General features: G+C 37.5%; 1 protein-coding gene across 1 annotated transcript; it reads left to right on the forward strand.

The window, feature by feature from the left end:
• Positions 1–382: 382 nt before the first annotated feature.
• LOC127074022 (lysine-specific demethylase JMJ705) lies at positions 383–9,568 on the forward strand. The gene is made up of 7 exons (XM_051015279.1): positions 383–1,440; positions 1,705–1,783; positions 2,397–2,464; positions 2,583–2,733; positions 3,475–4,169; positions 5,782–6,435; positions 7,122–9,568. Exons 1-7 carry the CDS (start codon positions 645–647, stop codon positions 9,371–9,373), a joined length of 4,695 nt encoding a protein of 1,564 aa, XP_050871236.1. The 5' UTR covers positions 383–644; the 3' UTR covers positions 9,374–9,568.
• The last annotated feature ends 3,621 nt before the right edge of the window (positions 9,569–13,189 follow it).

The following is a 13,189-nucleotide window of genomic DNA, read 5'->3' on the forward strand; positions in this document are numbered from 1 at the left end:
TACACAGTAATATTCTCTTTTATTATTGTTGTTGATATAAAGTAATTATTCTTCTCTAAAAAGTAGTTATTAGTGTTACATTGTTAATCTGTTACATTAATTAGGACCCGAACTGAACATGCAAAGACGTAGTATGGAAAACAAGAGAATAAACATATTCCGAACCAAGCGGCAGAAGGACCCAAGGTCAGAGATGCATGCCAAAGTAACACCCACCGTTTTCTCTATAATTATTATATATTTTCCGCAAATAGCATAACGCCAACTCAGACAAATTTATATATTCTTTAAATAAAACAAATTAGAAAATGGCAATTTAGTAAATAACAACACAAACAACGTCCATTTTTGTCCAAACTCCAAAAACAAACCCCACTCACTCACTCTCACACACTCACCACTCTGCCACCATTTTTCCTTTTCATCTCTCTCTGTAACAACATCGAAAACAGAACAACCAAGTAACAACCACACTCCACACATTATTATAATCAAATTCTAAATCCAAAACTCTTTTTTTAATTTTTTTAAAAACGTCCCAAAAGATAATATACAAAAACTAAGCATGGAATCTCAAGACTCTCTTAGGCTCTGTTTGGAAATGATTGATAAATTATTTTAGCAACTCGAAAACCACTTCTACAATGGCGACTTCAGAAGAGGTTTTCCCATGGCTAAAATCTCTTCCGGTAGCACCTGAGTATCGACCATCTTTAGCAGAGTTTCAAGATCCAATAGGTTACATTTTCAAGATCGAAAAAGAAGCATCCAAATATGGAATCTGCAAGATCATTCCACCCGTTTCACCTTCTTCTAAGAAAACCGTAATTGCTAACATCAACCGGTCTCAACCCCGCTTCACAACCCGTCAACAGCAGATCGGATTCTGTCCGCGGCGCCCTCAGCCGGTTCGACGACCGGTCTGGCACAGCGGTCATCACTACTCATTCCGCGAATTCGAAGCTAAGGCGAAGTCGTTTGAGAAAACTTACTTCGGAAAAGGGAAGAAGCTCGCTCAGTTTTCTCCTCTGGAAGTTGAAGCTATGTACTGGAAAGCTACTGCGGATAAGCCTTTTTCCGTTGAGTATGCCAACGACATGCCTGGTTCTGCGTTTGGGGAAGTGAACGACGCTGGTTTTGGAGGAGATGGTTTTTTAACGGTGGGTGAAACTGCTTGGAATATGAGAGGGGTTTCCAGGGCGAATGGGTCTCTGTTGAAGTTTATGAAAGAAGAGATTCCCGGTGTTACTTCTCCTATGGTTTATGTTGCTATGATGTTTAGCTGGTTTGCTTGGCATGTGGAGGATCATGATTTGCATAGCTTGAATTATCTTCATATGGGTGCTTCTAAGACTTGGTATGGTGTTCCTAGAGAGGCTGCTGTTGCTTTTGAGGATGTTGTTAGAGTTCATGGCTATGGAGGAGAGATTAACCCTCTTGGTTAGTTAGTTAATCATTGCTTTTATTACTTGTTTCTCAATCAAAATGCTTAATTCTAAATGCCTATGTAGTACTGGCACCAAAACATACTTGACACAGACTAGCACGTGTTGCATCACTATCAAGACTAGATATCAGTGTCACTATGGATATGAAGTGTCGGTACTACGTAGCTAAATGCTAATGCTCTATTGTACTTGATTGAGTGCTTTTTTGTTGTTTTTCTTGGGAAACTTATGAGGGTTTTTGTTTTCTGATGGCTAGTTACTTTTGCTATTCTTGGGGAGAAAACTACAGTGATGTCCCCTGAAGTATTCGTTCAGGCAGGTGTTCCATGTTGCAGGTACTAGATTTTGGGGTTTTTTCTATGCTATAAATTTTTGTTTTCGATGGTGCTGTTTTATTTTGTTCTATAGAGAAATCATTTCGAGTTTAGGTTATGTGGAAGTACTGTTGCAAACTTGCAATGCATGGTCTTGCTGGAAATGGTACCTGAGACAAAAGGTTCAGCTGCATTGTTTTCTACAATGTGGGTTAGCTTTTCTCCTTGGGGATTATTTGTTTGGTTACTTGATTGGTTACATTTTCTTCTGGATGATCCGGCAGTAAATTTTTTGAAGGTTTTGGTTGAAAGAACGAAATCGTAATTTTGTATCTGCAAGGGTTTTATGCTGCTCTTTGTGATCTTATAGATTTGCTTTAGGCTAGGGACTTGTTTCTGGCTTCTCTTGAGTGCCTTACTAGGGAAGTTTCAAGGGGTTCGCCTTTCTCATATGCAAGGAGACTTGACAGGCTTGCCTCATTGTCTCTGTTCTGTTTCACTTTTTGTTTCTCTATCTGTTTTGGTGTGTATCTGTTTTGGTGGATGTTATATCCTCATACTTCTACTCTCTCTGTATTTATATTGAGAATTTGCATCTGTATCTAGAGTTTAATATTCAATTGCATTGAATCAGGTTAGTGCAAAATGCTGGGGAGTTTGTTGTGACATTTCCAAGAGCCTATCACACAGGATTCAATCATGGTGAGACAGCAATATGGAAAAAAGCATTTCTTTTGTTTTTCTTTGTGGTGATGGGGTGTACTTTTGATGATTGTTTCTGTCAATAGTTGAATGTTTCTATACCTTTGGATGCACACAGGTTTTAACTGTGGAGAGGCAGCTAACATTGCAACACCTGAATGGTTGACGGTTGCTAAAGATGCTGCTATTAGGAGGGCTTCAATTAATTATCCTCCCATGGTTTCACATTTCCAGTTGCTTTATGACCTTGGCCTTGCTATGTGTTCTAGGTTTGTCTTTCCTCATTGGTGTCTCTTTCTTCATTTGTCCTGACCTATGAAGCACAATCACCTCTAGAACTGGGCATGTCCCGGTGTCCGACACTTGTATGATACTCGTACCTACGATGCATGTTGGATAACTCAGACAAGTCTCCCAATTACTTTCCCTTTGCTTCGACACTTATTTGATCGGTGTCCGACATCCATATGACACTCGTACGACAAGTGTGTAACAACATAGACATGTGCCCAAAAAATGTGTTTATTTTCTTTGATTTGACATGCCTTATACACTTAGGACACATCTACAAGGTTTAAAGATGCATCGAAACAATGCTGATCAACGAGAAGATAAAACATTTAAATTTCATTACATTTTTAGCTTTTTGATGACCGATGGGTAAATAAACTGCTCAATTTTGATGCATGTGTATATATTTTGATTCTCAATTTAGATCTTTTATAAATAATATGATTATTTAATTTAATTGCAATAAATAAGTTAATATGTATGCATCGGTGTCGGTGGCTATGGTTTTTACATTAGCAATGTCAGCGTCTCCGTCTCTGTGTTGAAGTCAGCGCTTCATAGGTCCCGACTCGTTTTAGTAGATTGCTGCAATTATAAGCAATATACTCATCCACTTTATATAGATGTAGTTTCATACCACATGTTTATAAAATGTTGATTAATCATACTGGATATAACCTAACATAACATATATGTATAACTTTTGTTTGTCCATACAGAATCCCTGAAGACATTAGTGTCGGACCAAGGAGTTCTCGACTTAAAGATAAGAAGAAGGGTGTAGGACAAACCGTAATTAAAGAACTATTTGCACAGGATGTGTTACAGAATAATGATCTGCTGCATGCACTCGGCAAAGGATCTTCTGTAGTACTCCTTCCTCGTAGCTCTTCTGACTTCTCTGTTTACTCAAAATTACGTGTTGGATCTCAACAACTTAAGGTTAACACTGATATTTCACCCAGTGCGTGCAATTCCGAGGGAACGAATTCCTCAAAAAAATTCATTTCAGACGATCTAGTGTTCAACAGGAATCATGGAATCAAAAAAGTAAAAGGTTTTTCTTCTGTAAAAGAAAAGTTCGCCACCTTGTGTGAAAGGAACAGGGTTTGTTCATTCAGTGCAAATGGTGACGTATGCACTTCAAGTTCAAAAGCATTGCAAAGAGACACTGAAAAAGATACGAGCCAAGGAGATGGGTTATCAGACCAAAGACTATTCTCATGTGTTACATGTGGAGTATTAAGTTTTTCCTGTGTTGCAATTGTACAGCCTAAAGAACCAGCGGCTAGATACCTAATGTCAGCTGATTGTAGCTTCTTTAATGATGGGATAATTGATTCTGGAGTAACTAGAAATAAGTTTACTGCTGCGCATGAAGATGTAAACATTCCCGAGCAGAGCACATATACAGGCATGTTCTATTTATTTGGTTTTTTTGGCTTTTGGTTCAGTTTCATATTGTAGTGAAAAGTTGCTGTTTTGGGATTCTCCACATTTATAGTTAATTTGACCCCACCCTTTATTTTACAAGACACCCTTGTTGTATCTACTTTATAAGGTCAAGAGTTGAGCAGTAGGGAATAGGTTGAACGGGAGACATTTCCCAGGATTTACCAATCAAGAGAGAAACAAATAATTTTTTGTTTTTCTCCTGGGCTCTTGATAAGAAACCGTTCTTATCCTAAATATTAGACTAAGGACGGATTTAGGATAGAATTATATAGGAATGTATGGCAAGTAATTGCACTTGGCCCACAATACCCTGCCTTGGCCCGAAGGGAGGGGGAAACACGTAAGTTGTGATCTCCTTTTGGTATTTACGTAGCCATGGACTTACTGAATTTAATAGGCTATAAGGTACTATTCTTGTTCCAAAACTGGTGTAAGCCATTTTCTGAGAACTGTGTCATCGGGGTAAATTTGCATCCCCCAATACCGATATATTCTTTTGTTGATGCAAAGGCTCAAGGGTGAGTCCCATTAACCATTTCTGTTATTTCAATCCTCCCCTAAAAACCCATGTATTGATAATAATATCAGCAGAGAACGTTTTTAACTCCTTCACTTATTTGTCCACTAAACCATCTTGCTTGACAACTAGATTGAGTATGAAAGAGTTCAGGATTAATGTTCAACAGAGGCAGTCATATTTCAGTTTCTCCCAATTGAAACTGGGATTTTATTCATTCAACACCTTTAACTAGTGTCAATTCATTCTTTTCGTTTAGATCTAAGCAAGTCATCCACCTGTGATTTTAAGTCCCTTAAATTGTGAATGTGCTTCCGCTTGAGACACCTAGTCAATTGGATCATCCTTGGTGAAGGCGGTTGTTCGTATCTGACAATGTCAGTTGAAGGAACTGTGGAATGCTAGAGTTTCTTTTGAAAAAATGAAGGGCAATGGGGCTTTTGCTGACACTAGGATCTCTGTCACTGCAGTACGAAATGCTTGATAGTAATCTCTTCATTTATTTCCTTTTACTTAAAAACTAATCTTTCCTTTTGTCAAAAGGCTTGATCGGAACATAAATTAGCCAATGACTAGTAGCATAGTTGGGACCCAGAAGGCTCGTACGGGTCCTATGGGTGCTCTTGTAAACCAGGGAGACAATTGAGCTGATAAGTTGTATATTTAGGTTTTTATGTAGAAGCTTAGTGAGTTCTGGCACTCTTGTAAACCAGGGAGACAATTGAGCTGATAAGTGTTTTTAATGTAGAATTTTAGTGAGTTCCGGTGCTCTTGTAAACCAGGGAGACAATTGAGCTGATAAGTTGTATGTTTAGTTTTTTAATGTAGAATTTTAGTGAGTTCATACCATGTTATTATTTATGAAAGAGCGTGAGCAGCTATACCTAATATATATTATGCCAAAACTTTATGGCGTGAATGAGAAAAGAAGAAGTTCGGTTGTATCTTATCTACTTTTAATTTTATCTCCCAAAAGTTTTCTGTATATAAGTTGTCTGTTTCAATCTTTCTTGGCAAAGGTAAAACTAGTGACATATTTTGTCCCATCATGCAGGATGGACAAAACAGAATGCTGGAAATGATTTATATGATGTTCCTGTTGAATCTTCTGAACAACAGACACAAATTGCTGATCAAAGTTATATGGAAGCTTCAAATACTGAAAAAGGAAACACGGCTCTTGCATTGTTGGCTATAGCATATGGAAATTCATCCGATTCCGAGGAAGATGATCAAAGTGACTCAGATATAGCAGTTGATGGGGATGATTTGAACACGATGAACCATCCATTAGAAAGCAAATCCCAGGAGAGTCCTTGTTTGCCTTCTCAATTTCAAGATTGCCATGCTAGCCCTGTAAATAGTATTAACAATTATGAGAGTTATATGCATAAGAAAGTTGAGCGCATTATGAGTCCTTTTGATTACTCTATTAAGTCAGGAGATTATGATACCACATCAGGGGTATCATTCAAAAATACTAGGGAAGGACTTCGTTCCACCTTGAATTCTTCCAAAGACACTCAAACTGAAATGCCCTTGTTGGGCAAGACTGTGATTCCCATTGATAATAAAAATGTCTCATCAGTGCCCCCATCTGATGAAGATTCGTCTAGGATGCATATCTTCTGTCTAGAGCATGCTGCAGAAGTAGAGCAGCAACTTCGTCCAATTGGAGGAGCGCATATATTACTCCTATGTCATCCAGGTCTGGCGATTCATTAATTCACGATTTCCACTTAAGTTATTGTATCATTGAATGAACCTATTTTGCACTGCAATGTTTCTTTGTGTGAAAAAACTCTCTTCCCTTTTCCCTGTGTGAACACTTTTTCAAGGAAACTTTGGTCAATGAACATGAGAGTCTTGTGATGTTAAGTTATGTCTCAGTTTAGGCTAAGAGGCAAAAAAGTATGTGAGTTTTGTTTTCCCCTGGTGAAAAGGTTATTCATATATACTAATATGAAAGGTTAAGTGGTTGATTGGTCCATTTTCCTTAAAGGCTTAAACTTATATGAAGTGTTAGTTTTGTGTTTGATGTTCATAAATCTATATGAACAATGCAGGGAGCTCAAGCTTTACTTGTTCTCATATTTCAAACCGTAAGTGAACATATTTAGTGTACAAGTTTTTAGATATTATTAGAAATACTGAAATCCATGCACATGTCAACATATCAGTGATATTTATTTCTGATTTGAACCAACATTTATATATAATTTTGTCATGCATTCGTAGTAAGTGGTATTTATTGCCTAATTGCTACAAATTAACTTTTGACCTTGTGAGCGTGTTTTGCATCTGTAGAGGATTGTGATTACTACTGTTTATAATTTATTGTAACTGGTATTCCTCTCCTTCCCAATAATTCTTGATTTATACTGATTTCTACAGATTATCTGAAGATAGAGGCTGAAGCGAAGTTTGTGGCAGAAGAAACGGGGATTAGTTATAAGTGGAAGAATACCATATACAGGCATGCCAACAGGGAAGACGAGGAGAGGATTCAATCAGCTCTGGATAGTGAGGAAGCTATTTCTGGCAATAGTGACTGGGCTGTAAAGTTGGGAATCAATCTCTTTTATAGTGCCAATCTTAGCCGGTCTCCACTTTACAGTAAGCAGATGCCTTACAATTCTGTTCTGTATTATGCATTTGGCTGTAGCTCTCCAGTAAGCTCGCCCATTGAGCCCAGTGTCTGTCAGAAAAGGACAAATAGGCAGAAAAAGGTAGTTGCTGGAAAGTGGTGCGGAAAAGTTTGGATGTCTAATCAGGTCCACCCGCTTTTAGCAAAAAGAGAGCTCGAAGATGTTGAGAATGAGAAAAGCATACAAATGTGGCCATTACTAGATGAGAAAAGTGAGAGATCAGGACGGACACACAAAAGTAATACTACGAATAGAAAATCTGGTAGGAAAAGGAAAATGGCCGTAGAGAGTGAAGGAGATTGGGAAGGAAGTTTTTCTGAGGGGGATTGGCATTCTGATAATCCAATTGAAGATAAATGCAATCAATCTCAAAGGAGGATTCTAGCAAGTAAGCGAACCAGGCATATTGAGGGACATGGTACTACTTCAGAAGGGGATTATTCTCCTTTGCAGCACCATAACATGCTTAAAAGCAAGCATACAAAATGCATGGGAAGTGACGCAGTTTCAGATGATTCGCATGATGGTAATACTCGCATACAACCTTGGAGGAATGCTATTTCGAAGGAAGCTAAATCTATTGACAGTGATATGGTTTCAGATGATACAATGGACTATGATTCTGATTGGCCACAGAAGGAAGAGCTTAGTGACACGCAATATGCTATATCAGAAGATTCATTGGGTGTTGGTTCTCTTCAGCGGCATAGGAAGACTCCTAAAAGCAAGTATGACCAATACACTGTTGAAGATGTGATTTCTGATGACCAAACAGAGGTTTATATTCAGAAGCAAAAACGCGGGATATCTAAAAGCAGGCAACCCAAATATCTTCCGGAAGAAGATGCAGTGATATCAGACGATCAACTGGAGCACTGCATGCTGAAGCAACAGAAGAGGAGTCCTAAAAGCTGGCAGGACAATTACCCTGTTGAAGAGGATATTATATCTGATGACGAACCTGAATGCCATTCTCGAAAGTATCAAAGAAGGATTCCGAAAGACAAACAAGTCAAACCCATCGTTGGGGAAGATGTAACATGTGATGACCAGTTGGAGTGTCACTTTCAGAAGCCCCGAAGAAGTATGCGAAGGAGCAAGAAAAATAAATATAGTGATGATGATAATATGGAAGACTCGGCTGAAAGTGATTCTCATGTGCTGCATAAAACTCCTAAAAGGAAGCAAGCTAAATTCACAAATGAAAACGATATAAACTCAGATGATCAGATGGACGATGATTGTCATCAGCAACACATGAGAACTCTTCGACGTAAGCAAACTAAATCACAAACTCTTCAACAAATGAAACAAGCTAACTCGCCTTGTGTGAGAAGCAAGCCATCTCGGCCTGTGAAACATGGTGCTCATTTGCTAACAAAATCAAAGGCTCCTCGGAAAATGAAGCAACAGCCTCTTGCATGGAATGACCAATCAGTTAACTCCAAAGATGAAACCTCGCAAATTGAAGACAATGAAGCTAGAAGACCTCCCAGCATGCGCATTAGGAAAAGAGTCCAAAAAATTCAGAACGAATCCGAGGAGAAAACAAAAGAAAAAGAAACAAATAAGAAAAAATTAAAGAATGCAATAGCTGCAAAGGTTTCAGCTGGCCGTGCCAAAGTGAAGGATGAGGAAGGAGAATACCAGTGTGACATTGAAGGGTGCACCATGAGTTTTTATTCTAAACAGGAGCTGATGCATCATAAGAAAAATATATGTCCTGTGAAAGGGTGTGGAAAGAAGTTTTTCTCACACAAATATCTGGTGCATCACCGTCGAGTTCATGAGGATGATCGCCCACTAAAGTGTCCTTGGAAGGGATGCAAGATGGCTTTCAAGTGGGCTTGGGCTCGTACCGAACATATTCGAGTCCACACCGGTGCCCGTCCATATGTGTGTGCTGAGCCGGGGTGTGAACAAACATTCAGGTTTGTTTCTGATTTCAGTCGTCATAAGCGAAAAACTGGTCATTCAGTAAAGAAAACTCGTAAATAGCAAGTCCAAGTGTAATAAACATTGTTAGTAGCATTGTTTGATAAATTTATGAATCTATTGGTCATTGACAGGATAGGATTAGGTCTTAACAACATTTTAGGATATCCCTGTAATAGCAATTTGGAGTAACTATTAATTCTCTGATTTCTAATGTTTTATTTTATTGATTACAATTAAAGCAACCAATTGTTTGGATATTGAAACAAGATTCTCACCCATTTGGTGTCTCATGCAACTGCTATTTATCATATCATATGCTTGTACACACTCATTAGATGCAAAGGTAAAAAGGCCATAAAAAGATCTCAATTTTTTTTATTTGAGCTTACTCTAATTGACATGACAATCACTGCACTAGAGAGGTTGAATGCATACCAGAATTATGAAGTTATCCTCACCTGTGGATATTATGGCAAATAGTCTAGATTCAAAATCTTATTTTAACGAGTTGTTTCTGACATATTCCGGGTATTTATTCACCGGTTATTAGTGATATTTGTCATCCTCTTGATGAGTTGCTATAAGGGAAAATTTTAATGCATAATATGAAAATACTTAAATGTCCTTAGATTCCGGAGATGTATTTTTGGGTGCATCCAATTTTGAGTAAACGTTAAAAATTTTTAAAGATGTATTTTCAAATTTATTTCGGAGATGTATTTTTGAAAGGTAATGGAGTTTAAATCGCGTCAGAACCTTTCTCCTTCCTCTTTTCTAAAAAAATTCAAAATTCTCTTCAAAATCTCTCAATTTTTTTCCATCACCAAGTCCGAAATCAAACAACCAAGCTCAAATGATCTTCAATCAACATCAGAAACATCATCAAACACTGAAGTAAAGTGAAAAATTGTATGTTTTTGAGTTTTTGTGTAAATGAGTAGAAAATGATGTTTTAGATATCAAACGAATACGAAATGCAAGAATGTTAGTTTATACATGCTGTAAAACACATTTGTTTGTAGAAAATCAAAATCAAACCGTTTATTTTGAGGTTTGCATTTCTGCATTATCTCCATTGGTGAACCGAAGAATTGCAGAAAATTTTGGAGATGCATCTCCGGAATCATATTACCTGGATATGCATCTCCAATATTTTTCAACACTTGAGTTCATATTACCCGGAGATACATCTCCGTAAAATAGAAGTCTGTCTTTTTTTTCTTTCTTGTTTGTAGTGTTGCTTGCTTGTATTAATTGTATGGTTTACTTTAACTTCTAAGCATTATGGTTGATAGACACGATAGACTGAGGCACATGAAGGTTGTCCAACATGCATCAGTGCGGCGGGAGAAGAGTCAGGTTTCAAAGGCTCTTGTTCCCTCTGACCATGCGGAGACATCTATTTCTGGGACTCATGTTATCGTCATGCTTTTCCATCTTCTTTTTCTCGTAGGAGACATGTTTCACCTACCGGCGCATCACTCCCTCAATCCTCCCGCAGACGTCAGGTTTCACCTATTCAGGCGCCAGAGGTACCCGAGTCACAAGTGGTACCTCCCACTTCTGATGCTGCTGAGTCAGTGCCACCTCCGGATGGTGCTTCTAAGTCAGTGCCACCTCCTACTTCTAATGTTGTTGAGCCAGTGCCACCTCCAGATGGTGAGGCTGCCAAAGATGCTGAGTCAGAGCCATTTGGAGGAGGCCATATAGATTTGTCACTACTGCCTATGTATCCATACCATATTGCCAGACATATCTGGGATAGAGAGGTAGCATTAGTTGGATTAAATCTTTTAATTTACCTTTTATTAATATATTACAAGTTTATGACATTGTTTTTTATTTTCTGCAGGACCGTGATCCGCTGAAGATTATTAACCACAAGTGGAAGATTACTAGCTTGTCTTAGTCGAATGAGGAGTGGTTTCAGACAACTCTGTCCCTATCTAGGTTGAAGGACTTGTGCATGACCAGTTATATTACAGGCAATCACAGGATGCTTAATGCATTTATGGAGAGATGGCACACCGAGACCTCGTCATTTCATCTCCCGTTTGGTGAGATGTCTATCAAACTCGATGAAATATAATGTTCGTTGCATCTTTTGATCAGGGAAAAAATTCTAGATCATGAGAGGATTACCAATGACGAGACACTCTAATTAATGGTAGACTATCTGGGAACTGACCTACAGGTTGCGTTGTCGAAGATGGCCAAAACCAGAGGGGCTCATGCTAGGTTTGAATTCTTGAAAAAGGTATATATATATATATATATATATATATATATATATATATATATATATTATAATTATATATATATATATATATATATATATATATATGAGCTCTAGAGAGCTGGGGAGGCTAGAGACGATGACAAGCAAATGAAGGTCCATATAGTGTATGTTATGAGAGCATACTTGCTATATTTGGTTGGTGTATGTTATGAGAGCATACTTGCTATATTTGGTTGGCATTGAGATTTTTATGGACTTCGAGCGAATCCATGAGTAAAATTAGGAGGTTGCTTGTTTGGTCTACTTGTACTCGAAGTTATTAGAGGGTTGTATGTGAAAGACGAAACAGGTCACAAGCAACATCATACTAATGACAGTAATATTTATTGGTCTTTTAATATTTTTATGTCCTTTTCATTTCATCTTTACAACGCCCTTACTGATGATTCGAGTGTTCCAAAACTTTGTAGGCTTGGATTTTCCAGCACTTCCGCGCATCTTCGGCTGGGCGAGTGTATCGACTTACACTGAAGATATGTCGCGTGCTCTTGCATTTTCCCCACCCATATAAAATCTGGCGATAGAGTCGTTTAGAGTGTATCTTGACCACTTGGTTGTCGAGGACATACACTTCAACAGCTATGTCGATCATCGTGAGACGCGACCATTTGATGAGATAGTTCTATACTCGGGGTGGTTGGCATGCAGATCATGTCTCATCGCTCCTCATCTTCCCGAGCGCGTGGTATATAGTAGTTGTACTTTGGATTTATTATGGGTTGTATTTTATTTTCACCTCATGCTACTTTATCGTTGTTTTCGACTTTATTTATATATGACATTTTCGTACCATCTGAATTGATATATGTCATTTTTTGCATATCGATTGTATGGTTTAAATATCGTCACTTATTGGACTAAATAACGTTTATAAATCTTCATTTGAATAAACATAAACAAAACATAACATGCAATGTTCTGGTATGATACCAAAATGTAGCTTTGTAAAATAATTGACTATGCATCTCCGGTACAATATATGTGTCAAGTCTGTGCATGACTTTTAAAATATTACAGAGATATATCTCTGAATTATTTAACGTTTCAAGGTATGTCTGGAGATGTATCTCCAGAATCTGAGAGACATTTAAATATTTTTATGTGATGGACTAATAAGAATGAATAAATAAAATCAAACTAATAAATGTATTACAAAAAATATCATTTAATAATAAATTAACAAAACATATGGTACTAATAAAAAATAAAAATATATACGTGCGATTTGATTTGGTTTACGACACCTATTTGGTTTACGACACCTATTCTTTAACACGCAAGATGTTCAAGCTAACATTTAGGATCTTTAGCGAGAGATAAAACACCACCGTGGATATCATTCACATCAATTGATCCAGCCAACCTCTTCCCCAATGTCTTGTTTGTAGGTGTATTTTTAGAATCTGCATAGTCAACTCCTCTTTATTTGAATCACCGCCTTCAATAATACTCTTTATATCTATCTATCTATAAAATAAAAATGATATAGTACACAAATTGTAAAATCAACTGAACGTGATAAAAAAATAAAACAAAATAGCAATTTATATACCATAAATTTATATAACATTATTATC

The sequence above is a fragment of the Lathyrus oleraceus genome, chromosome 4 (genome assembly GCF_024323335.1).
Source record: "Lathyrus oleraceus cultivar Zhongwan6 chromosome 4, CAAS_Psat_ZW6_1.0, whole genome shotgun sequence".
In the NCBI taxonomy this organism is placed as follows: domain Eukaryota; kingdom Viridiplantae; phylum Streptophyta; class Magnoliopsida; order Fabales; family Fabaceae; genus Lathyrus; species Lathyrus oleraceus.